At 36.2% G+C, this 23,803-nt stretch overlaps 1 protein-coding gene across 4 annotated transcripts in view; it reads right to left on the minus strand.

Moving 5' to 3' along the window:
• The window catches only part of LUZP2 (leucine zipper protein 2), a 488,810-nt gene that overhangs the window by 79,291 nt on the left and 385,716 nt on the right, over positions 1 to 23,803 (minus strand). For all 4 annotated transcript variants that reach the window (XM_060606229.3, XM_060606227.2, XM_060606228.2 and 1 more), the window contains exon 8: positions 5,448 to 5,522. In XM_060606229.3, the coding sequence (XP_060462212.1) occupies positions 5,448 to 5,522 (75 nt within the window). The remainder of the gene's footprint in view (positions 1 to 5,447; positions 5,523 to 23,803) is intronic.

A 23,803-nucleotide genomic window follows, 5' to 3' on the forward strand; every position in this document is an offset into this window, starting at 1 on the left:
GGCTCGAACCCACGAACCGTGAGATCATGACCTGAGCCGAAGTCGGACGCTTAACCGACTGAGCCACCCAGGCGCCCCAAGGGAAACTTTTTTTAATAGGAAAGTTTGAGAGATAGATTTCCATATCATAAAGCTTTTATTTTTTACAGGCCAGTAGCTGAGGCTAACTATAATTCATAAGATATTGCCAAATAAATAATTGTTTGCAAAACCAAGGTTGATTCTTAGATCTTGAGATTATTATTGTGTATATTGGGATAGTAAACTGAAACTTCTTTTATTAAACATGTCGTGAGAACCACGTTAGAGTGTGAAGGTGTTTTCATAATATTTATGAGGTATTTAAGGTTATTTGAAGCCCAGATATAACATTCTTGAGCACTAGGCAACTGAAGAGAGTAAAAAAAAAAGTCTCATATAAAGATGATGGAGAGAGGTGGAGAGCAATTTCATTAAACTGTACTTTTTATCCATTTTGAAGTGAGCTAGCATTTCCACCGGCCTTTATGACTGCAGTTTATGAGCCTCATACATATGGTACAAGAGATTTGTTGAAACCGACCTCCAGTAATACAAAATGCATTTCTAGTTTACTGTAGCAAAAACAGTGACAAGATCCTGAAGGTTACAGAGAAAAACCTGTCACCACAGAGAGGCAGTGTCTATGATCTCACTCACTCATATTAATAATTACTATGCTCACTGAGGGTTTTCCATATGCCAAAAGTTCTCAGTACTTTTTTTTTTGTTGGATGCATATAGTTTTGTCACTACCCTTACAAAGTAAGTTTTATTATTATTCCATTTTGCAGTGAAGCATAAGGAGTTTGAGGAATTTGAACATGGTCATTCAGTGGAAGACTTATGATTTGAACACAGGTAGACTGATTCTGGAGATCTTTATATAAATACTGCAATATCAAGCCTCTCTTGCTGAATCCAGACTGTGGCACGGTGTGAGCTAGGCACACCTAAGTGGGGAATGGATAGAGATGGGGTGGAGAAAAGCATAGAATGGGTAAGACAAAGGTGGGGAAAAAAACCACAAAAACTACGTTAACCTGGGGTTCTGTGACTAAGGCCAAATTATAATTTGCCCATGAAGTCTTATGTGACCATACCAGTTTATACAACCCCCAAGTACTTAAAATATTCATTCACTGTGCTTCGGAGACCTCCTAGCTCTGCAAACAATTATTTCCTAATTTTTAGTGCCCAATGAAATGTGAGAGGTGTGGAATCCCAGACCATGATTCATACATGTTTTCGGTTTCCCATACATCCTACTGCATGGTAGTCACAGGACTGGCATGTCAAACCTATGTAGCCATTTCAAACCTGACTAAGTGGATTATTTGAAGTCAAACCAGGGAAAAGATTTAACGTAAGGGAGAACATTCTAATAGAGTTGTTAAAAACTTAGAGGAGGCTGGACTGGCTCAGGGTCATAGGAATCCAGTGTCTTCCCAGGATGTAAAGCATGTTATAGAGATTGTGGCAGGGATGTCCAGAGAAAGGATTAAAAAAAAATTTTTTTTTTAATGGTCTAGTTGAATTTTAGGATCATATGTATTCTGATTTTCTGATTCTCTCAACTCTGTAAAGACTTTTTCCCTTTTTAAAAAGTAGTATTCTATAGCATGAGTTGGATATAGTCAACATACATTAACATAAATTAGTATAAACTTCTTTTTTCATAAATTAAAAAAATCTCATAAAGCTGGAATCTTGGTAACATGAATTATACTTGACCTCACTTACAAAATAGCATGCAGGTTTCCTCAAAACTACTAAATATTATTTTAAATACTCGGAAAAACACAAAATAAGACAGTCACAAAGGAATGGAGTTGTTAAAATATCTAGTTGTTCATTCAAAAGCCTCATTGTCAAAGATCTAAACCTTAAGAAGCAATATCATTAGAATTCACAAAATGCCCTTACTAATTTGTTAGTATAATACCTTCTGGATATCCTGTTTGAAAAGTTAGCTATGTTAGCTATGTAATTGTTTTTGGCCATATATGGTAATGCCTACGTGAGACCCAAGTACCTGGGAAGTAGAATTTTAGCCTGGTTCTTCACAGCTACTGCATAGAAGGGAGATACCTTAAGAACTCCATAATGAATCTGCCTGAAATATTCCATCTACTCTATCCTGTATCAAAACACCCATAGTTGAAGGCAACCTCTTTTCCTTAGAAAACTGCTAAATGTATACAGTGTATTATTTCAAAGCAAGTCTATGATCATCTTACGTGTTTATTTTTTAAAATAAAATGGTTGCTATGCTGTGATCTCCAAAATGGAAAGCTCTTGACAGGAGATAGCACGCTTTCTTTATTTTTTAATGTAACTTATTTTGAAAAATATAGGGGTATATAGAGAACAATATAACAAATATCAGGTAAATATCAATCTGAATTAAATGTTAAAAAGCATCATGTTTATTATATATATTTGTCACATATGGTATTTATTATAATTTTATAAAATACATATGAAACATGCATATACATATTGGTAATATACACACACGCATGGCATGTATTATATGTATCTAACGTATATATACAGTGCATATACAACATGATGCATGTATATAATATGTACAATATACATATGTGTACATGAATTAAAGACTATTTATCTGTGTCTATACAATTACTAGAGAATTTATACAATTATTAGTAGAAGTATTTTAAAGCATTCTTAGTGTTATTTTACTCCATCTTTCCTCAAGGCAATTGGGTCCTTGAATTTGATATGTATTTTTCTACTTCAGCTATTTATCTGATACATAATCAAAACAAAATGTGATTTGTGTATTTGAACAATTGTTGAATACTATATATATAATTCTGAATATTTTTACTCAACAGTATAAGTTACAGATGTATCAATATTGATATAAATGTCTTTATATTTATTCATTAATATTAAATTTTGATTACTATTTGAAAATGTAAGTATGGAAAATATATAAAATGTATATGCTAATTCTAACAGTAAACATTTAAATTATTTCAATTTGCTATTAATACAAACATTATTGTATTCAATGTCTTTATGCATGTTTCCAAGCACATAGGGATAGTGCAAATTCTAGGATACATACATTTATACTGATTTAATAATTATACTCCCACCACTAGTCTATCAGAATTTGGTATCATCAGGCTTTTTAATTTTTACCAATTTGATGGTGTTGAGATGACATCTCATTGTTTTTATTCACATTTAAAATTTTCTAAAGTTAAGTACCTTTTGTTAATAAATTGCAGTGAAATATAGAAGATAATGAAAAAAGTGCATGGGTCTTAAGTGTACTTTTAAAAATTTATACACAATTTAAAGGAATATTGCTGTTTACATATTGATTTAGGATTGTGACATCTGTCTCTTGGACTGATCTATAATTTTCCATGTGGAAAATTTTTAAGTCATTATCCCTACAAATATTGCTTCTGTTTGTCATTCTTTCTGGGACAACAGTTATAAATACTTTATTTTTTTTTTTTTGAATTGATATAAATTTCTTATTCTCTTTCTATTTACTTCCCACTTATCTGTACCTTCTCTATATTAGTAAAGGTATTGGACATTAACTGTCCTTACATTTTACTTGTCTTCAGTTCTATTATGTCCAATCATCCAATTTTCTACTGAACAGCATTAAAGTCTTAATTATGTGCATTATATTGTTGTAATTCTAGAATATCTACCTGATTTTTATAGATTCTGAGTTTAGTGAAATATTTTATCTTTTTTTTCTGTTTTGATTACTTTCCACTATTGTGACACACACACATCATCTTTGTAAAATTTCTGTTTTCTCATTTCAGTCTCTGAATCAGTTCCAGTTATGCTTTCCTTGTTTTCTTTTTGTATACTGATCAGATTGTATTCCCTCTCCACATGTCTAGAATGCTTTCATTACATGTCAAATACTGTGTATAAATGAACCAAAAATTCCCCAGATGATATCTTCCACAAGAAAGGGTCTACCTTTCCAATGTTAGACAGAATTATGGCTGATAATTCCAATCCAATCAAGAATTGATCTCAGGGGGATGTGTTGAAGGCCTAGTAAAATGCAGATTACTCCTGGATAGCCCTGTTACTTTCCAAGATTTTGATGGAGAATAATGTGGTGTTTGTCTCCTTAAGTCTAAAATGCTATGATTGATTTCTCAGATTCAGAGTTTCCTATATTAACATGTGCTAGATATATGACCTAAGTATTACAGAAAATTGCATTGGGTATTTGATAAATGGGTGTGAGGAAACAAAGAGATTATTTTAAAATAACTCTATTCTTTTGTTCTGAATGAATTATAGAATAAAGGCATATTTACTTACTATAATTTTATAAACTTGATTTAAAAGTGAAAAAAAGAGAGGCATTAAGAAATGTTGCCAGATACCATAATTCTGAATTATATAATCAATTTATTCCTCTACGTTTCCCTCTCCATATGCCAATGGCCTAGTCTCCATGTATCTCTCATATGAAGAGTACTGAAAAGCACAGGTAGGCCTCATATTGGAGTTGTGGTTTATCCTGGCAACACATAATCGTAACACAATGAAAGATTAATAAAACCAAAATGAAATAGGTAGGGTAAAAAGAGGTGAAGAAAATCTTTTGGAATTAGTGGTGATGGCAGCACGACTTTGTGAACTTTAAAAATGCAACTGTCATGGCAATGAATTATGTTTAAGAAAAGCTGTCCTAAAGATGGACAGTCACCCACACTTTCATTATCTTGGTTAGGACAGATTTGTTTAGGACAGCTACCTTCCTGATTCATGACTCTACCTCCAGAACTCTGATTTAAAATTTCCAAAATAAAGTGTCAATGACTACTTCCATTTGTTTCATAACTCATTCAACCAGAGTTAATACATGGCATCTTTGTTGGTGCTTTCAAGCATGTTTATTCGTAGTATTATAGAACAAATGTACCAGTAAGGTGGAAAATGAAGCCATGAACTCACAAGGCTGAACCTTGAGTCAGTTTACTGTAGCAGCAAAAACAAGGAAAGAATTGGGTTCCCAGGAGAATATCAAGTACTCATGAATTCTATAACCATCTTCCAAGCATGGCATCTGGAACTGCATTAATAAATCAAGTGAAGGGGCGCCTGGGTGGCTCGGTTGGTTAAGCGTCCGACTTCGGCTCAGGTCATGATCTCGCGGTCCGTGAGTTCGAGCCCCGCGTCGGGTTCTGTGCTGACAGCTCAGAGCCTGGAGCCTGTTTCAGATTCTGTGTCTCCCTCTCTCTGTGACCCTCCCCCATTCATGCTCTGTCTCTCTCTGTCTCAAAAATAAATAAACGTTAAAAAAAAAAATTAAAAAAAAAAATAAATCAAGTGAAGCAATAAGTATACCCTAGTTTTGCTGCTAAAACTGAAGTTGTAACGATTCATGGATGTAAACTTACCCGGTCAAGAGCTGCTTTCTCCAGCTCAATTTTGGCCACAGCTAATTTTCGTTCCAGATCAGTAAGTTGTTGGGCCTGTAAAATGAAAAAAAGCAAATCTTTTTAAGTAAATTCTATAATGTCCCTTTTAGTTTAAGCATCTTTAATTCATTGCAAAGAATTAAAAAAAAAAAAAAAAAAAAAAAACCTTGTGAAATCTATTTAGAACTCAGGTTAAAAGTTTTGTATTATATGTGGTTAAGCTTCAGAAAATGGTTTGTTCTGGATTAATACACACTAAATTCTTTACTGGACCAACACATCTAGTTGCTGAGTTCCAGTTCAAGTCCCTGAAAATACTCTGAAATAAATCAGTTATGTTTCTAGTTGTTCTGGACTGAATTTTATTTCCTTAAAATTCATATGTTGAAACTCTATCTCCTCCCACCACGTGGTTGGATTTGGAGACAAGCCCTTTAGAGAGGTAAAAAAGGTGAGATGAGGTCATAAAGGGGTGACTCTAATCCCATATGACTGATGTCCTGATAAGAAGAGACACCAGAGACCTATCTCTCTCCATGCTCATCTGGAGTAAAGGCCATGTGAAGACACAGTGAGACGGCACTCTCTGCAAGCCAGGGAGACCCCTCACAAGAAAACAAGTCTGCCAGCACCTTAGTCTCACATTTCTTGCCCTCAGAATGGTGAGAAAATAAATTTCTGTTGTTTAAGCCACCCAGTCTGTGGCTTATGTTATGGCAGTCTTTTGTTATGACAGCCTGAGCATCTAATTAACAGCATGTCAAAGACAAGAAGATATATGCTGGTGACTTCTGGAATGAAAGGAGTCTCTCTTCTTTATCAGAGTGAATAAACAGCATATATATTTTTTTTAATTTTTCTTGGTAATATTGTATAAGGATGTTTACATCTAAGTTCTAATAGCCTCATTTATGCTCTAATAGCCTCATTTATGCTCTAATAGCCCTAGAGCATAGAAAATAGCAAATAAATGTATTATAGGATCTGGTGAATGAAAACTTCTCAACCAAACCACACATGAAATCAAATGAACTTTGCATTTTCATTAACGTGAGTAAATAAGATTGATTTTTCATTAATTAAATTCTTGTTAGATATTTATATTTTGTTATTTAAAAATAAAAGATCCCAATCTTCTGCTTACAGTAACTGGTCTTGGTCTAGTCCTTGTTCATAAACAACTATAAGCTAACTATGTCAGGTTGTGAACCAGGAAATATGGAAAACTCACTGCGTGAGAACTGTCACTATACCAGACTTTTTGCCTCAGGGCAATTTCCTGACCTAGCTGCAAGGGCTGTGGCCCAAGCAGATCACTGTAGTTGCACCGAGCTGTGGAGGCAGAGATCAGAGTTTGGGGATGATTAAATGCCTACAGTATACTGGGAAAAGGAGCAGAGACAGAGGGAGGCAAGCAAGGGCAGCACTTCCAAAAATCAGTTTGTGGGGGTGTTCCTGAAAATCCTTGGCTGAGAAATGGGCTGCACATACACAGGGTGATATATTACACAAGGCTAATCACAAATAACTGTTATATGAGCAGAACAAAACCCACATCAGAGATTGAGCCTTGCAGAAGGATGTTAGCATTCTAGACACATTCATAAGCCTTATTTACACACCATAGGCAACAAAGGAACAGCCATGCACGAGAGCAGTGGTTGGCAAATTAAAACCCAAAGGCCAAATCTGGCCCACTGCCTGTTTTTGTAAATAAAATTTTATTGGAACACAGCCACCTTTATTTATTTATGTATTGTGAACTGTTGTGCTACCATGGTAGAATTGAGTACCTGCAATGGAGACCATATAGATTGCAAAGAGTGAAGTATTTGTTATGTGATCAATTCTAGAAAATATCTGCTGAGGCCTGCTCTAATATAAAATCTACTTTAGGCCTACCTGAACTATATCTACATCAAAACCTAGATAAGATTCTGGGAGGTCAAGGTGGGGACAGAGTTTTGGAGGTTTAGCTCAGTCAAGTGAGAAGAACTTAGATATGATCTTGGACGTTAACATATATGCACTTACAAAGTATAAAGCCAACTCTACATCAAGGCAATACCAGTATTTTAACTGCATTATCGGACAAAAATTAACAATCTTAAAAAGCATATAAAATCCAGCATCTTTCTAACGTATAAATGACAATGTCCAGCACAGAATAAAATCTTACTAGGTATTCAGAGAAATGAAATATATGACCTAAAGTTAAACAAAAGAACAGATAATGGTAGCCAATGAGCCTGAGGAAACAGCTGAAGAAATGAAGCTTTCAGCAGAAAACCACCCCTTTCAAGTTTATTTTTATGCGAGATGAATTTTATAGAATATGCACTATGTCATTCATGTTACTAAAAAAAAAGTCTTAAATATACAATGGAACTGTATTGTGTATGTAGAATTGATATGAAAGAAAAATGGAGAAAAAGATATAGGCCAGGAGGGAGAATGAGTTTCCCCATGCACTATTTACCATTAGAGATAGATGGTAGTCGTGGGCAAATCATCTTTAACGCCCAAACATCTCCTTACAGATTTTTGTTCTTTATATTAGTCTTGGGAATCATGACAGCACTTTCTAGCTACTTCCCCAGTACTCTACTTAGCTTTTTGGTTCTTAACTAATGAGTCTTAGACTCTGAACCACACATATAGAAAGTATAAAACATTCTATAAAACATCTAGAAGTTTTATTCATCATGACTATCACTAAAAAAAAAAACTGCATTCATGAAAGGTGGATATCAGATGATTCCTTTTATACTGTGCATTGGGAAGTTTCTGTGATCTATATAAATCTGGATTGAACATATTGCTTTGAAATTTGATCTAGAAGTATCTCATTTTTCTTTACTGTCATATTTATCTATGTCATGAAGATAAAAAAAAACCTTCCTTAAATTAGTATGAATCTATTTTATCTTTGTCTATCATGAATTTTCTAAGAGAAAATAACTTCTAGGAGTAATGATTCTAGATCATAACATAATATGTAATTTTTCATTTGCAATAGCTTGAGAAAAAATGGAGGTTGTCTACTTTGTGCCTTTTTTACGGCAGGTATCATCAGTTCAATATATACTATCTTAAAATCCTGGATGACGAGTGGTCCTTCAAATTACATAAATAGCTTGCTACTTAATCTTATTAGTTAATAGTTACTTTAAATAATTATGAGTTTAAATAAACAATGAGATACCACCTCACACCTGTCAGAATGGCTAAAATTAACAACTCAGGAAACAACAGATGTTGGCAAGGATGCAAAGAAAGGGGAACCCTTTTGCACTGTTCGTGGGAATGCAAACTGATGCAGCCACTCTGGAAAACAGTATGGAGGTTCCTCAAAAAATTAAAAATAGAGCTACCTTATGACCCAACAATTGCACTACTAGGTATTTATCCAAAGGATCCCAAAGTGCTGATTCAAAGGTATACATTCACCCCAATGTTAATAGCAGTACTATCAACAATAGCCAAATTATGGAAAGAGCCCAAATGTCCATCTACTGATGAATACATAAAGAAGATGTGGCATAAAAATACAATCATGGGGCTCCTGGGTGGCTCAGTTGGTTAAGCATCCAACTTTGGCTCAGGTCACGATCGCACAGTCTGTGAGTTCAAGACCCACGTCGGGCTCTGTGCTGACAGCTCAGAGCCTAGAGCCTGCTTCGGATTATGTGTCTCCCTCTCTCTCTGCCCTTCCCCTGCTCATGCTCTGTCTCTGTCTCAAAAATAAATAAAAACATTAAAAAAATTTAAAAAATACAATTAAATACTACTTGGCAATGAAAAAGCATGAAATCTCACCATCTCCAACAATATGGTTGGAACTACATGTCATTATGCTAAGCAAAATAATTCAGTCAGAGTAAAACAAGTATCATATGACTTCACTTATATGTGTAATTTAAGAAACACAACAGATGAACATAAGGGAAGGGAAGGAAAAATAAGATACACAGAGGCAGGCAAACGATAAGAGACTCTTAAACACAGAGAACAAACTGAGGGTTGCTGGAGGGGACATAGGTGGGGGGATGGGTTAAATGGGTGATGGGCATTAAGGAGGGCAATTTTGGGGATGAGCACTGGCTATCATATCTAAGAGATGAATTACTGGGTTCTACTCCTGAAGCCAAGACTACACTGTATGTTAACTCACTTGAATTTAAATAAATAAGTAAGTAAGTAAATAAATAAATAAATAAATAAACAAACAAAATATAAACATTTTTCAAAATAAAAATAAAGTGTAAATATGCAATTACCCTTTGAAAAAAGAATACATACATACACACATACATACTTTGTGAATATAAATAAAGTATAAAATACTTTCTGCTTCTGTATTATTGTATTCATGGGTATTTTTGGTATTTACTTATATTCTTTTATCTAATATAGATCTGTATTTTTGTTTTATTCTCTCTTTGCTAATACATAGTGGTAAGCCCCATTTAATAATCATAAATACCATTTTGTAATTACCATGGTGTGGTAGGCACATGTCCATTCCCATATATTATCTCCCAAATGTTATCATTAAACCTAGGAGGCAGATAGTATTACCATCTTTGACTAATTTGGAAAACGGAGCAGAGAGAATAGACACAGAACTAGAGTGAAGTTTTGGTACCAAGTATGCCTGACTCCAAACATACGACACTAAGCTACTTTTACAGTAATGGTTTAAAAGCTAAATTGGGCAACACAGGTCCTGGTATACCTACAAAGTAGACAACTTCACTCATGGCTCAGTTTCAACTGCTTTACATCACATTGCTTCTTAAACCTTTCTGTATTCATTATTAGAGCTATCAATGTGTATTCTACATAGTTGGAAAACAAAATTATATTGGTGTTCTATTTGAAATCAGAGGCACTTTAACTTCACTGGTGGAATTACAAGTGTTTTACTAGGCTCTCAGAAGAGACAGAGATATTTTGGCCCCAAAGCATTATATGATGTGTCAATGGCCTTCTTTATAGTTTACTGAATAAAGAAGATTTCTTACACACCTCAGGGTCTTCACATGTACCTGCTCTTTCTACTTAGAATCATGGAAAATTCTCTGTTACCCTGTTTTCCCTGGTAAATTCTTACTCATCCTTTTTAGAGCCCAGTTGAAATGCTGATTCTCATAGACTGAAAACATAATTTCATCATTCTCGTTATATTCTTTGTGAGATATTGTATTTTTTCTGTGACTTTTACCAGTTGTGGTTCTTGAAATAGAAAATGATTGGTATGATATGGACACAACCCAATAAAATCTGACTCTGCCCTGAATGCTGGAACAAGGTTCTGAGAGTTCTTTGCTTGACAGGTGTCAAGTAGTCAAGCAGTCCCTAAGCAGCAGCACTTTGGCAGCTTCTAAGCAGGCTTGCCATATCCCCATCAATTCAGCCAGGAAGGAGACAGGAGCCCAAATAAATTTGGACAGTTTATTACTCACACTGAAAACATAAGGAAGATCAGCATGGTGTTGGGGCTCCATGTCTCTAGTATCACTGGATGACATCAAACCAGGGTGCCATATCAAAGGCAACATATGTCTCTCTGCCATTGTGGATCCAACTCCAAACTACAGCAAAGCCATTTAGAGCCCACAGCTATACCCAAAGGAGGAACAGAAGTGTAATATGGAAAGTCCCACACCTTAATGACATTAGGAAGGCAAACAGGAAATTGCTACAAGGCAACCTCCTATGAGATAGGGAGGCAGATGAGAAACAGTCCTGTAACACCACCAAATAAGACTACCTGTCTTTATATGTTCCATGGAAGATCACAGGACATGCCCCCAAGACTTGAGTTAAACCCCATGCTAGCCTTGCCTATGTGATCTAAGTGTAGATGTACATGGTTATCAGGATGTTATGGCAGAGCCATCGTGCTATAACAGGTGTTAGCCATTTATGGGTGAATGACAGCTAGGAGAGATGCCAGGAAAGATGAAGGGTTCAAGAAGGGCCAGCATGAAGGGGATAATAGTTATGTACCAGTTGGTACAGAAGTACTTTAATATTTGGACAATCTGCACGTCTATATTAAAATTTACTGGCTAAGTCAATCCCTACTTATTACAGTTGTCATCTATCCATTTATCTGTTTGTTAATGTTCATTCCCTCATTGGACAACAGTCTCAGAACACAAATTGCTTCTGTTTTGCTAACCCTTCAATCAATAATTCTTAGATTAGTGATGGGTACCTAGGAGATGCTTAATAAGTATTAGATGAATGAATGAATGAACAAATGAGTACATTTGGAGCTGACACCATGAAGTGTACTAAGAAAACAGATTTCTTATCTTTCTCCAGAGAACTTAATTTGTTTTGTCCTCATTTGTGTCTGTAGAACCCCAGTGTTTACAAGAACTCTAAATTTAATTGAACATTTTGAAGATAAAATTTTGAGTCCTTACTTTTCCACGCCGCAGAATGCTTTTCTGGGAGCCTTTTCAGTCCATCATGTAAATCTCTTTCCTGGCAGTTAATTGGCATGACAGGCAATGGTTACACTTCCTTCTAACAGGCACAGGAAGTGATGGTTTAACATTACTGACAACAGCGGTGAGTGGACAGAGATAAGATCTGGCATAAAATTTTGTAGATGTCAGGATTAAGTCAGTGGTAAATATTTTGAATAGGTGTATTTTTTTTCCTATGTGAAATCTGCCTAAATGTCATGGTCCCCTCTATTTGTGCAAATCCTCCTGCCACTCGAAGGCTGGATGAAGCCAATTGCTTTAATTTTGTTACTGCCAAAGTACAGCAGCTGCTCTGGATGCTTATCCCAAACATTCTTTCAAAATTTTCATTCCACTAAGTGAATTTTGTTAAAAGCAGCAGGTACTGAACATCTACATACCAGCTTGTCAAATTCTCTACCACTCTAAATCTGAATTTTTTTCCTTTAAATTCATTTTAATGCTAAAATTTTAGTAGAGACTTTTAATGTATTTCCATGACCTATTTCCCACCAGACTTATTTTGTTCTTTTCACTCAAATTTAAAAGTGGAACCCCAAAACACAGAATTTAGCAGTTAGAGAGTGAGCTAAACTCTAAGGAATACACGAAGCCCTAGAAAGGTGGCAAATCACCCAGAGATGGAACAGAGTTTGCAACCTATGTGAATATCTCATTTCCCATGCAATCGTATATAATATGAGCTACCCTTTTTAGCACACTGTATTTTTTTAACATATTACATCATGCTTAACATCTGCTAGTCAAGTGCTATACAATTTCCACAATTTGACTATATTTAATAGTCAAACATCCAGGCAAAGTAACTGCTCTTTCTGTTTTTCTAGATGTGCAAAAGTTTATGGAGTTCTAGCAAATGGTAGAGGATATGTAGAAGAAATATATTCAGAACCAGTTCTTGATAACTCCAAAGCCTACCTTTGTCTCTGTCAAATGCCTCATCTCTTAATCCTTAGGTTAAGTGTCAGCTGCTTAACAAACCTATTCTAGACTCTTAACATTGTGAGCTGCCTTACTCCCCACCTGGAATTCTCAATCCTCTATAACTCTCTACTTTTTCTTTTTCTTAGAGTGCTTGACTTTTTAATATACTACATGGATTATGTTTTCTGTTTATTGAGTATTGCCTATCACACCTGCTTAAACGTAAGCTCTGCTAAGTTAGGAAGCTTTTTTTGTTCACTGATGAATTATGTAAGTCCCCAGGAAAGTGTGAGGCAGCATTAGTCCCCCCCCAATTGTTGATTGAATGCATTATCATTACATTATAATATGACTGAAAAGGACTTTGTAAGGATTAGAAACATTTTTGAATATGATCAGGACACATAGGTGGTGTTCAACAAAAGATAAAGATAATGATTTGGATAACAATCATTCATATTATTATAACTTATATTACTACTAATAATTTATTTTATGATTAAAGGGAGATATCTAATTTTTTATCAGGCTATTATCACATCATTTAATATTTAGTCATCTCATTACCAGACCTAAAATTCTGCCCAGACTCAGTTGCCAGTACAACTGTCAAATTGTTAACACATTGATGAGCTGTATTTGAATCAATTCTGGTTGATTCCACAAATAATTAGGAGTTCTCTACTATGTGCTAATCAATATGCAAATTATAAGGACTATAAAGATACATAAAATGTAGACTCCAAGAATGTGCACTGTAGCGGAGGATATGATGCATAAAGTAACAATTATTTCCTATTTTAAATAGGGTATATGCTACAATAAAGGATGGCATAAAGTTCTGGTTTAAATTTTGACTTACTTTTGTTATATTCAGAGTGGCAAGAGAATATAGGTTTTCTTTCCATGCTATAGAAAACTAGCTCCCAAATTGTACCAGTAGATAGGATAAACTGATTGAAGATCTTCTGATATTTAATAGCATACATGATATTTTTTTTCTTTAATGCTAAAATATATTTTACTTGCGCTAACTAGGATAATGACTAAAGCCAGCAGTACAGACAAATCGACATCAACAATCACGTAAATTTTACTGACTTTTTTAAAACAAATATTTATCATTAAATGATTATAATAAGGGGAATTGGAAACAGTCCTGAAGTATAACCTTTAAAGGCATGTGTTTGGTCTTTGTTTTATGATTTACCAGCTTTAAGTTATTGGCAAAGCCTTTACTTTCTCAAATCTGTTTTTTTCATTTGTCAGATGAGAATAACAGCATCAGTAAAAATTTATGGAATACTCACAATTTGCCAAGAACCGTGCTAATATTTAATTATGTTATTTTTTAAGCTTTTATAAAACTAAGCACTATTGTTACACATAGCAAAGGAGGCAAGAAAACCTGAATGAGGCTTCTCTTATGTGGCCAAAGGTTACCTTACCAAATTTGGTGATTCAGACTCATTCCTGATTCTAAAACTTGTATCTAGTTAAGACTATTTGTCTAGGATTGTATACTATAATGCACATTTTTGCTTCCAGTGATTACATTGTTCTGGACTTCACTGCTTCCCAAAGGGTAGTAAACTGCAGTGGGACATAAAATACGCTCCTTCCATTTGACCAAGAACAAAAATGTAGAAATGAGAATGAAAGTTTTCATGGCAAAATTATTTCAAGAAACCCCAGTAGATATCACAGAACGAAAACCAGAAATTTTGCGATCACTGTCTTGACTAATTTTTTGTGTGAAAAAATGTGTCATAAAAACTTAGCGGTACAAATAATTTGGGGAAGATAATTAACCTAATCTCTCAGTGGGATTTCCTTCTTAATAAAATAGTGTTAACAAGTGTAACTACATCAAAGGGCTGTTCTAAGGCCTGACTGAGGTAATAAATGCAAAAAGTTGAAGTACAAGTTGGTTTTGGTTCTGATTTTTTTTTTTGGTGTGTCTTTGGAAAAATTATCTAGAAGTTAGAGCTGTCAGTTTGGTTTGAGTAAAAAATTGTCTTTGTAACCCAATTCACTAGCTATATTGCTTCTCCAAAGACACCAAAAATAACAGCTTAATTTCTGTTGGCCTTTGTCACATGTCACTGGTCTATCCTCACAGTTAGAGAGGTTACATGTCTTGTCATTGTAGCTGTCAAAATGGGGGTCAGATATTTATTTTGCCGGTCTCGCAGCTGCCACTTTGCTTTACCTACTTAGCCTCCATAGGGCTTCGTGTGTTTCTGTGTCAGTGACCATCTGAGTAACTCATACCTGGATAATGAATGAATCTTCTCAATCATACATTTTTGCTAAACCTGGGAAAATTATTTTTTCTGGGCAATTCGGTAAACTAAATATTGTAAGAAGTATTATAAGGTTTACTGCTCCTCATCCTTATGCGTTCCCTCTTCCCTCATTCATTCATCCGTTAATTTTTTTTCATTCATCAATTAGCTACTAGTCAACTCATTTGGCCATCATTTATCCTTCCACTTACACACTCCCTACCCTATTATTCATGCAGTTCTCACACATCCATCCACTTATCCATCTCCCATTCATCCATTTCTCTGTTCATCTAATTATCCACTATGCATCCACCCATTTACTTCCTCAAACCAGTAACCTATTCAAACAGCTCAGAGCACTTAAGATGAAAAGAAAAAAAAAGTAACTATTCTCCCACCCAAATCATCCAAGGCAGAATCGTATCTGGCTTAACACAGGCTTCAGTGTTTTGACAAACGTACATATAAATTTGATATAAATCCAGCATTCAGAAACACCTCTTCAAAGGGAGCACACAGTATGGTTTTCACTGATTATCATGATCAGTATGCCTCAGTAAAACATATACATCCCTACTTATGCTTGACAATAGTATAAAAAGACAAAGACAGGAGTAACCTCAACATCACCACACTCAAAATGTTTCCCAAAGGAATGGAGCATGGGGGGAGGGTAAGATTGATGTTGTTTAAGCTCATACACATGCAAGAAGTACCAAATAAACCAGAGATCTAATGAATATTATAATGAATATACACAAGGATATTGTACTGCAAACTTACTAAGACACTAAAACTTCATTATCCCAACCATTGAGAAGAAAGGGATAATTGGGGTGCCTGGGTGGCTCAGTCCGCTAAGCATCCGACTTCAGCTCAGGTCACGATCTCGCGGGACTTCAGCTCAGGTCACGATCTCGCGGTCTGTGAGTTTGAGCCCCGCGACGGGCTTGGGCTGATAGCTCAGAGCCTGGAGCCTGCTTCCGTTCTGTGTCTCCCTCTCTCTCTGCCCCTCCCCCGTTCATGCTCTGTCTCTCTCTGTCTCAAAAATAAATAAATGTTTAAAAAAATTTTTTAAAAAGAAAAGAAAGGGATAATTATGTAACGGGACTAGAGGTACTAAATAGTGCTACAGCGGCAATCATATTACAATATATAAATTATCACATTAACATGTTGTACACCTTAAAATTACACAACGTTCTATGTTAAATATGTTCAACCTAAAAGTCACCGCCAAAAAATGTTTTATAAATGTAGCTGCTTAAATTAAACCAGTACAATCACTGATGTGAATGAAGAGAAAACAATATATCCTGGAGAGGCCTTCTGTTTTTCAGTAGACAAGAGACCAGATCTTCCTCCTCCCTCATAAGCAGTCTACCTGCTGAGTCCCATGATGCTGAGTCCTGACAAAGCACGCAGGCTGACGCACCTTCTAACGAGTCTGCCTTCCTCTAAGTTGTCTTCCCTCCTAAAACCAAAACATGGCTACGTGATTGTGCGCCCTTTAAAAGTTTTGATTAAAACATGTCACTGCCCTCCATTACTCTAGGACTGCTGTTGACAGACTTGTTTCTGTAAAGGGCCAGATAGCTTTGAGTCTCCATTACAACGGCTCAACTCTGTCACTATGGCACAAAAGTAGTACAGACGGTGCATAAACAATAGCTGTATTCCAATACCAGGGGACTTTTTTTTTGACTCTGTAATTGAATTTCAAATTATGTGCACACATCCTGACATAGTCATACATCCTGAAATTCTTTTCATTAAAAAAATCAATTAAAAGTGCAAAACCCACTTCTAGCACACAGGCCATACAAAAAGAGGGAATGGGTTAGAATCGGCTATAGTTGGCTGACCAGTCTTCTGAAATAAAAGCCAAAATCCTGAATGCACCTTACAAGCCCTACATCATTGGAGTACTACCTATCATTCTAACATACTCCTCACCACACCCTCCTTCTGCTGGGTGTTCCGGGCACAGCACACTCTCAGATCCAGGCCCTTGGCTCACTCGACCACAGGGGGGCTGATATGTATGACCCTCCACTTTGAACTCTTACTCCACTGATCCTCTCTATCTAGTTAAACAGCATTTGCTTTTTTGTTTCATCTCAGCTATTCCTTCCTCATCACAACTCCAAGTACATCCACTGACATTAAGTCTTTGAACATTAGGTGGACATTCGTCTCTGTACTTCTCTCTCTCTCTCTCTCTCTCTCCCTCTCTCTTTCTCTTTTAATCACACACCTTAATCAGTGTGTAACTCTGCTGTTTCATCTACTAGGTCAGGTCATATGTCCCTGAGAACAGGCATCTGTTCTTGCATACCTATCCAATAGTTTGTATAGTGTTTGGCACATAGTTTTCCCCCCATATGCTATGTTGGATTAACCCATAATTATTTTCTGTGTGTCTGGTGCTGACCTGGAGACTAGAGATACAAAGAAAATAAAGTGTAATTGAGAAGTTCACTGACAATAGTAAGGTGAAACAAATAGGTATTTTTTTAAGTTTATTTATTTATTTGAGAGACAGAAAGCATATGTGTGCACACAAGCTGGGAGGGGGCAGAGAGAGAGAGAGAGAGAGAGAGAGAGAGAGAAAGAGAGAGAATCAAGCAGGCTCCATGCTGTCAGCACAGAGCTTGATGCAGGGCTTGAACTCATGAGCCATGAGATCATGATGTGAGCCAAAATCAAGAGTCGGAGTCTTACCCAAATGAGCCACTCAGGTACCCCAACAAACATGTAATTTAAAAAGCATGCAGTAAGCACTAACATAGAGATATGGGGTGCTCATGGAACATTAAAGGATGGTCTTCACCAGACCTCAGGGTGGAGACACAGGAGACAGTGCTAATGAGTATGGACCTTAATTGCATTTTGAAGACTAAGTAGGGCTGATGAAATTGATGGATAGGAAAGAGCTTGCAGAATTAGAAGGAGGAAGAGAGGATGTCCCCATACATCAAACCTGGGGGGTTCAGGAAATGTTTCTGGGAGGAGATAAACACCTGAGCTCACATTTTAAAATTGAATAAGACTTGGGCAAGAGGCCTGGGTTTCTCAATCGGTTGAGTGTCTGACTTTTGATTTCAGCTCAGATCATGATCTCGCAGTTCTTGAGTTTGAGCCCTGCATAGCGCTCTGAGCTGACAGCACAGAGCCTGCTTGGGATTCTTTCTCTCCCTCTCCCTCTGTTCCTCCCTTGCTCGCTTGCTTTCTCAAAACAAAACAAAACAAAACAAAACAAAACAAAACAAAACAAAAGAATTGGGCTAGGATTCCAGAATGTAAACTCCATAAAAATGAAGCAAGAGAATAGGGTTCCTATTCTCTATGCTCTGAGACTATGGTTGTGGTTTCACCCTGTCAGGGGCAGGCAAACCATGTTTCTGCTTCCCCCCAAGGCCTGGTGAAAGCATTGTTCTGGGTATGACAAGTTGGGGCCTGATCACTTCCCCCCCAACCCATATCCCATCATAAGGCAGATGTTCTACCCTGTGGTACCACTCAGGAAGAAATAGGCACTTGTCCTCTGCACCTACCCTCCAGCCCCGGTGCAGTGATACACAGATTCTGCCCAAGGGAAGAGCAGACCATGAGGGCAATGAGCTCTGCAGATATGCCTCAAAGCGCAGACTTCTGGAAAGGAGCTAAAAGAATTTCATGCCTAAAGGCACTGTAGAAAACAATGGAGATATTGGTGGAGAGGTTTAAAGAGGAATCGGTAGCCTCATTATACTCCTAGAAAAAGGGAAGGAATGGAACAGCCAGTTTCACAAGGAACACCAGCGAGAGTCTGAAAGCACCCTACTGGACTTACACACAATCCTGAGGGTCAAGAAACTACACGCACGTGCTAGGCTGTACCCACTCAGGAGAAATCAGATGATTTCTGGGATGAGATAGTGCAAGTGCTCCCTAAGCCACACACAGATTCATCAGCAAAGGGCTCCTGGAGCCTCAAATGGCACAATGGCTTTTGGCATGAACATTGAGCAAACATTAGCGGAATAAACAACTCTGATCTAGACAACTCCTAGGAAGCAACATTTTTGAATAAATCACTCATCTTTGATGATCTAGAAGACTGGAAGACTATGTACATACCAAAAATGGTGCCCTCTCTGGAGCAAGTGGAAAGGAACTTTCAAAGTACTAGTCCCTGGATTAAAATGAGACAAATTGTAAATTCCCTGAATCATGGTAAACATTTCCAACTCATACACGTGTCTGACAGTAAAAGGTGCAAATCTTTAAGCAGCAAGTCCCTTATGCTATGCCGTAGTGTCCCCTGTTTAATTAGTCTAAAAGATGAAAACAAGGGAAAAACTCTGAACAGGAATGCCCAAGGCTGCACAAAGAGTGAGGAAATGGGCTTTGCAGATTTAGTTTAGCAAAATCACTAACAAAGAAGTAAATAAACAAGGAAATACTAACGATGCCAAACCTCAGGAGAGGGAGGGAATCAGTATTGAGATTTGGGACAATATATTATTTAAAATGTCCAGTTTTTTGGGAACACTCTTGCACTGTTGGTGGGAATGCAAACTTGTTCAGCCGCTGTGCAAACTGGTACTGGGAATCAATATTGAGGGTATTATGCTAAGTGAAATAAATCAGTCAAAGAAAGACAGATATCATATGTTTTCTCTCATATGTGGAACTTGAGAAACTTAACAGAAGACCATGGGGGAAAGGGAAGGGTAAAAAAAGTTACAAACAGAAAGGGAGGGAGGCAAACCATGAGACAAATACAGAGAACAAACTGAGGGTTGATGAGGGGGGGCAGGGGAGAGGGGAAAATGGGTGAGGGGCATTGAGGAGGGCACTTGTTGGGATGAGCACTGGGTGTTGTTTGTAAGTGATGAATCATGGGAATCTACCCCCAAAACCAAGAGCACTATATGCTGTATGTTAGCAAACTTGGTAATAAATTATATTAAAAAAAATAAAAAGTAAATAAAATATCCACTTTTTAATAATAAAATTATGAGACATGCAACAAAATCAGAACATGTGACTCATATACAGGTAAAAACAGGCAATAGAAGTGTCCTGTGGGGCAGTCCAGATGGTGAACTAGCATACAAAGAATTTAAAGGAGTTACTATACATGTGCTCAAAGAACTAAGGGAAATAATGCTTAAATTATCAAATGAAGGAATGTAGACAATATCTTATCAAAGAGAGAACAGCAGTAAAAAGATTGGAATTACTGAAAAGAACAAAACAAAAATTTGGAGATGAACATATAATAACCAAAAATTTTTAAAAAAGTTATTAATTTGTTCAACACTATAGACGCCTGGAGGAAGAAAGACTCAACAAAAGTGATGATAGACTGATAGGTCATGCAGTTAAAAAACAGAAGGAAGAATGAATAGAAGTAAACAGAACCTTAAAGACACATGGGACACAATTAAGAACACTGACATATGCATAAATGAACCATCAGAAGGAGAGGAAAGAACTAAAAGACAAAAAATATATATATTTGAAGAAAAGAAATAATAGCTGGAAATTCCCCAATTTTGAAAAAAAAAAAAAAGCTAACACATCCAATAAGCTCAACAAACTCCACACACTATAAACTCAGAGAGATCCGGGCTCAGACTTATCGCTGTCGAACTGTTGAAAGGCAAACAAAAAGAACATGTTGAAAGCATCAAGAGAATAACTCATCATGTATGAGAGACCACCTTATTAAAACTAGTAACTGTCATCGTCATCGACATCTTTTTCTTCCTCCTCCTCTTCTTCCTCCTTCCTCCTTTCTTCTCCTTCCGCTTCCTCCTCCTCCTTCTTTTTTTAACTAACAACTTTCTTCTCATAAGAAAGGCCAGAAGGCAATGTGAGGACACATTCAAAAGAGTGAAGGAGAAAAAAAATTCACCCAAGAATCCAGTAGACCTATCTTTCAAAAATGAAGGCAAAATAAACACATTCCCAGGTGAAGAAAAGCAGAGACTTTGTTATAACAGGTCTGCCTTACAAGAAACATGGATGAAGGTTTTCAGACTGAAACAAGTGATGGCATGTAGTAATTCAAATAAACATTAAAAAAAAAGCACTGGTAAATGTACTTGAATAATTATAAAAGTATGTTTGCATCTCTTCTTCTAACTAATTATAAACAACTGCATATTTATACATACATGTATATTTTTACATAAATATATATTTCTATAATATACAGTACAATAAACTATAATAAACTAAATACATAAACTAAAATATAAACTATTTATCATCTTGTTTTGCACATTAGAAATATATTTGACGAGAATAACAGCAAACAAAGAGGGGTGAAAACAGCTAATTTGGAGTAAGAAAATGACACCTTTTGGGAACTTGAATTCATAGGAAGAAATAAAGAAAATAAGCAAAAAATCATAAATAAGAAGGCTAATAAAACATTTTCTGAAATTATATAATTTCTTCTCTCAGCTTCTTTAACGGACAAAAGATAACACATATGATCAATATATCAACAAAAAGAACAGAAAATAAAAGGGTGTGTGTGGAGGGAATAGAACTATAAAGGTATAAGATTTACATCCCTCACTAGAAATAAGTTACTATACATCTGAAGTAGATACTGATAATTTGGTGTGTATTGAAGGCCCTAGAAGAAATATTAAAAGCCAAGCTGAAAAAAAGATAGTTAAATAATTAAAAGGAATTAAAATGTTACATAAGAAAACACTGAATTATACAAAAGAAGGCAGTAAAATAGCATCAGAGTTACAAAATAGTCATGAGACACATAGAAAAGAAAATGACATACTTAAATCCAACTATATAAACAATAACATTAAAGGCGAATGGATTAAACAACCCAATCAGAATGCAGAGACTATCAGACTGGATAAAAAGCAAGAACCAAATCTATTTTACCTCAGCTTTATTCATGATTTACAAAAAGATGGAAGCCACCTAATGCCTATCACTTGATGGATGGTCTGTAACAAGAGCCTTGAAAACATCACACTAAGTGAATGAAACCAGTCACAAAAGACCAAATGTTATGATTCTATTTGTATAAAATGTTTAAAAATGTGAAACACACAGAGACAAAAATTAGACTAGCAGTTGTCAAGGGTTTAGGGGACAAGGAAAATAGACAGTGACAGCTAACACACATGAGTATCTTTCTGCAGTGATGACAATGCTCTAAAATCGGATTCTGGTGATGGTTGCAGAAGTCTGCAAATATAGTAAAACCACTGAATTTTACAATTTAAATGGATGGATTTATGTTATGTGAAGTATATCTCAATAAAACTATTTTTAAAATTGTTAAGAATTAGCCAAGTCAAGAAAATCTGGACAAACATGTCAGGCAAAGAAAACAAACAGAAGAAAAATAGAGGTAAGAAATGGAAAGCTCTAAGAAATGCATGACTTCTCTGGTTCTGTATTTGATGTTGACGAGAGTGCAGAGGCCAGGAGGGATGAGCCTTGCAAGCCATACTAAGGAGGTTGCACTTAATTCTGTGAGGACTGGACACATAATGATGGGTTTATAAGTGGAATAATGGGCAAGTTTAAAACTTGAGCAGACAAGTCTTTTGACTGTGGGGGAGATAGTTGGGAAGAGGAAAAGATGGTCAAGGAGGACTGCCAGTGATTCAGGAGAGGTGGAGAGAGTCTGAACCCACACAAAGAATGGGAGGATGTAAAGAAATATTTAGAAGGCAATTGTACAATTATTTTATTGTGTGGTTATAAATAAATGTGCACTTACGCCGGAAACCTCTCTCTGCCTCTTATTGTAGGCTTCTGAGTTCCAGAATTAGACGAGCAACATCACCTGCTTCATTGCTTTCAGGTTTTCTTATTATGAAAACAGTAGGGAGGAGTGGAGGAAGAAACAGGAAGGATGCATTTTGACATCCAATTATATTGCTAATCTCTGGAACTGGCAAATAGGAATCTATTCAGGGAAATGTGCTCCTTGCCAGTGGCATCTGGCAATTAATGTTGAAATGTGGTTTCCAGCTTGCAGAGAACTTAGGATTTCACTGCAGAGATTTGAAGAGAAGAATTGGCACTCAATGCTTTCCACAGCAGTGTACTCCAAATCAAAACTCTGCATAAATGTCGATAGGGGCACATAATGTGCATTAAAGGTGCATCTCTACACATTAATCTTCAATTAAACTCAGCAAAGCTAATGAATATTAACATTTAAAGCCCTGATCCTGGAACACAAGACACTGTAAAACCGCACTTAGGTACATGTTTCAGCTCTGACTCCAGGTCTGTTTTTGCAGGATCACCACTAGCTCCTCCCACTATTTGCCAAATGCAAACTCCTCATGCCTTCTCCTACTTCAGGCCTTTGACCATGCTGGTCTATCTCCCCCCAAAGGAAACTTCCCCAATTTTTTTTTTTTACCTGCATAACTACTTTTTTTTCCAAACTCAGTTGACAGCTCAACTTCTCTTCAAAATGTCTCTTACATGTTCCAGCCACAATGCTACACCCTCAACCATCCCCAAAAGTGATATTAAGTTTTCCCATTTTCTTACTCTCTATATCAATTCTTACATACTTCCAATCTGTCCTTATATATGTATATATGCATATAGTATA

This window comes from Panthera onca, chromosome D1 (genome assembly GCF_046562875.1).
Source record: "Panthera onca isolate mPanOnc1 chromosome D1, mPanOnc1 haplotype 2, whole genome shotgun sequence".
Taxonomy (NCBI): Eukaryota; Metazoa; Chordata; class Mammalia; order Carnivora; family Felidae; genus Panthera; species Panthera onca.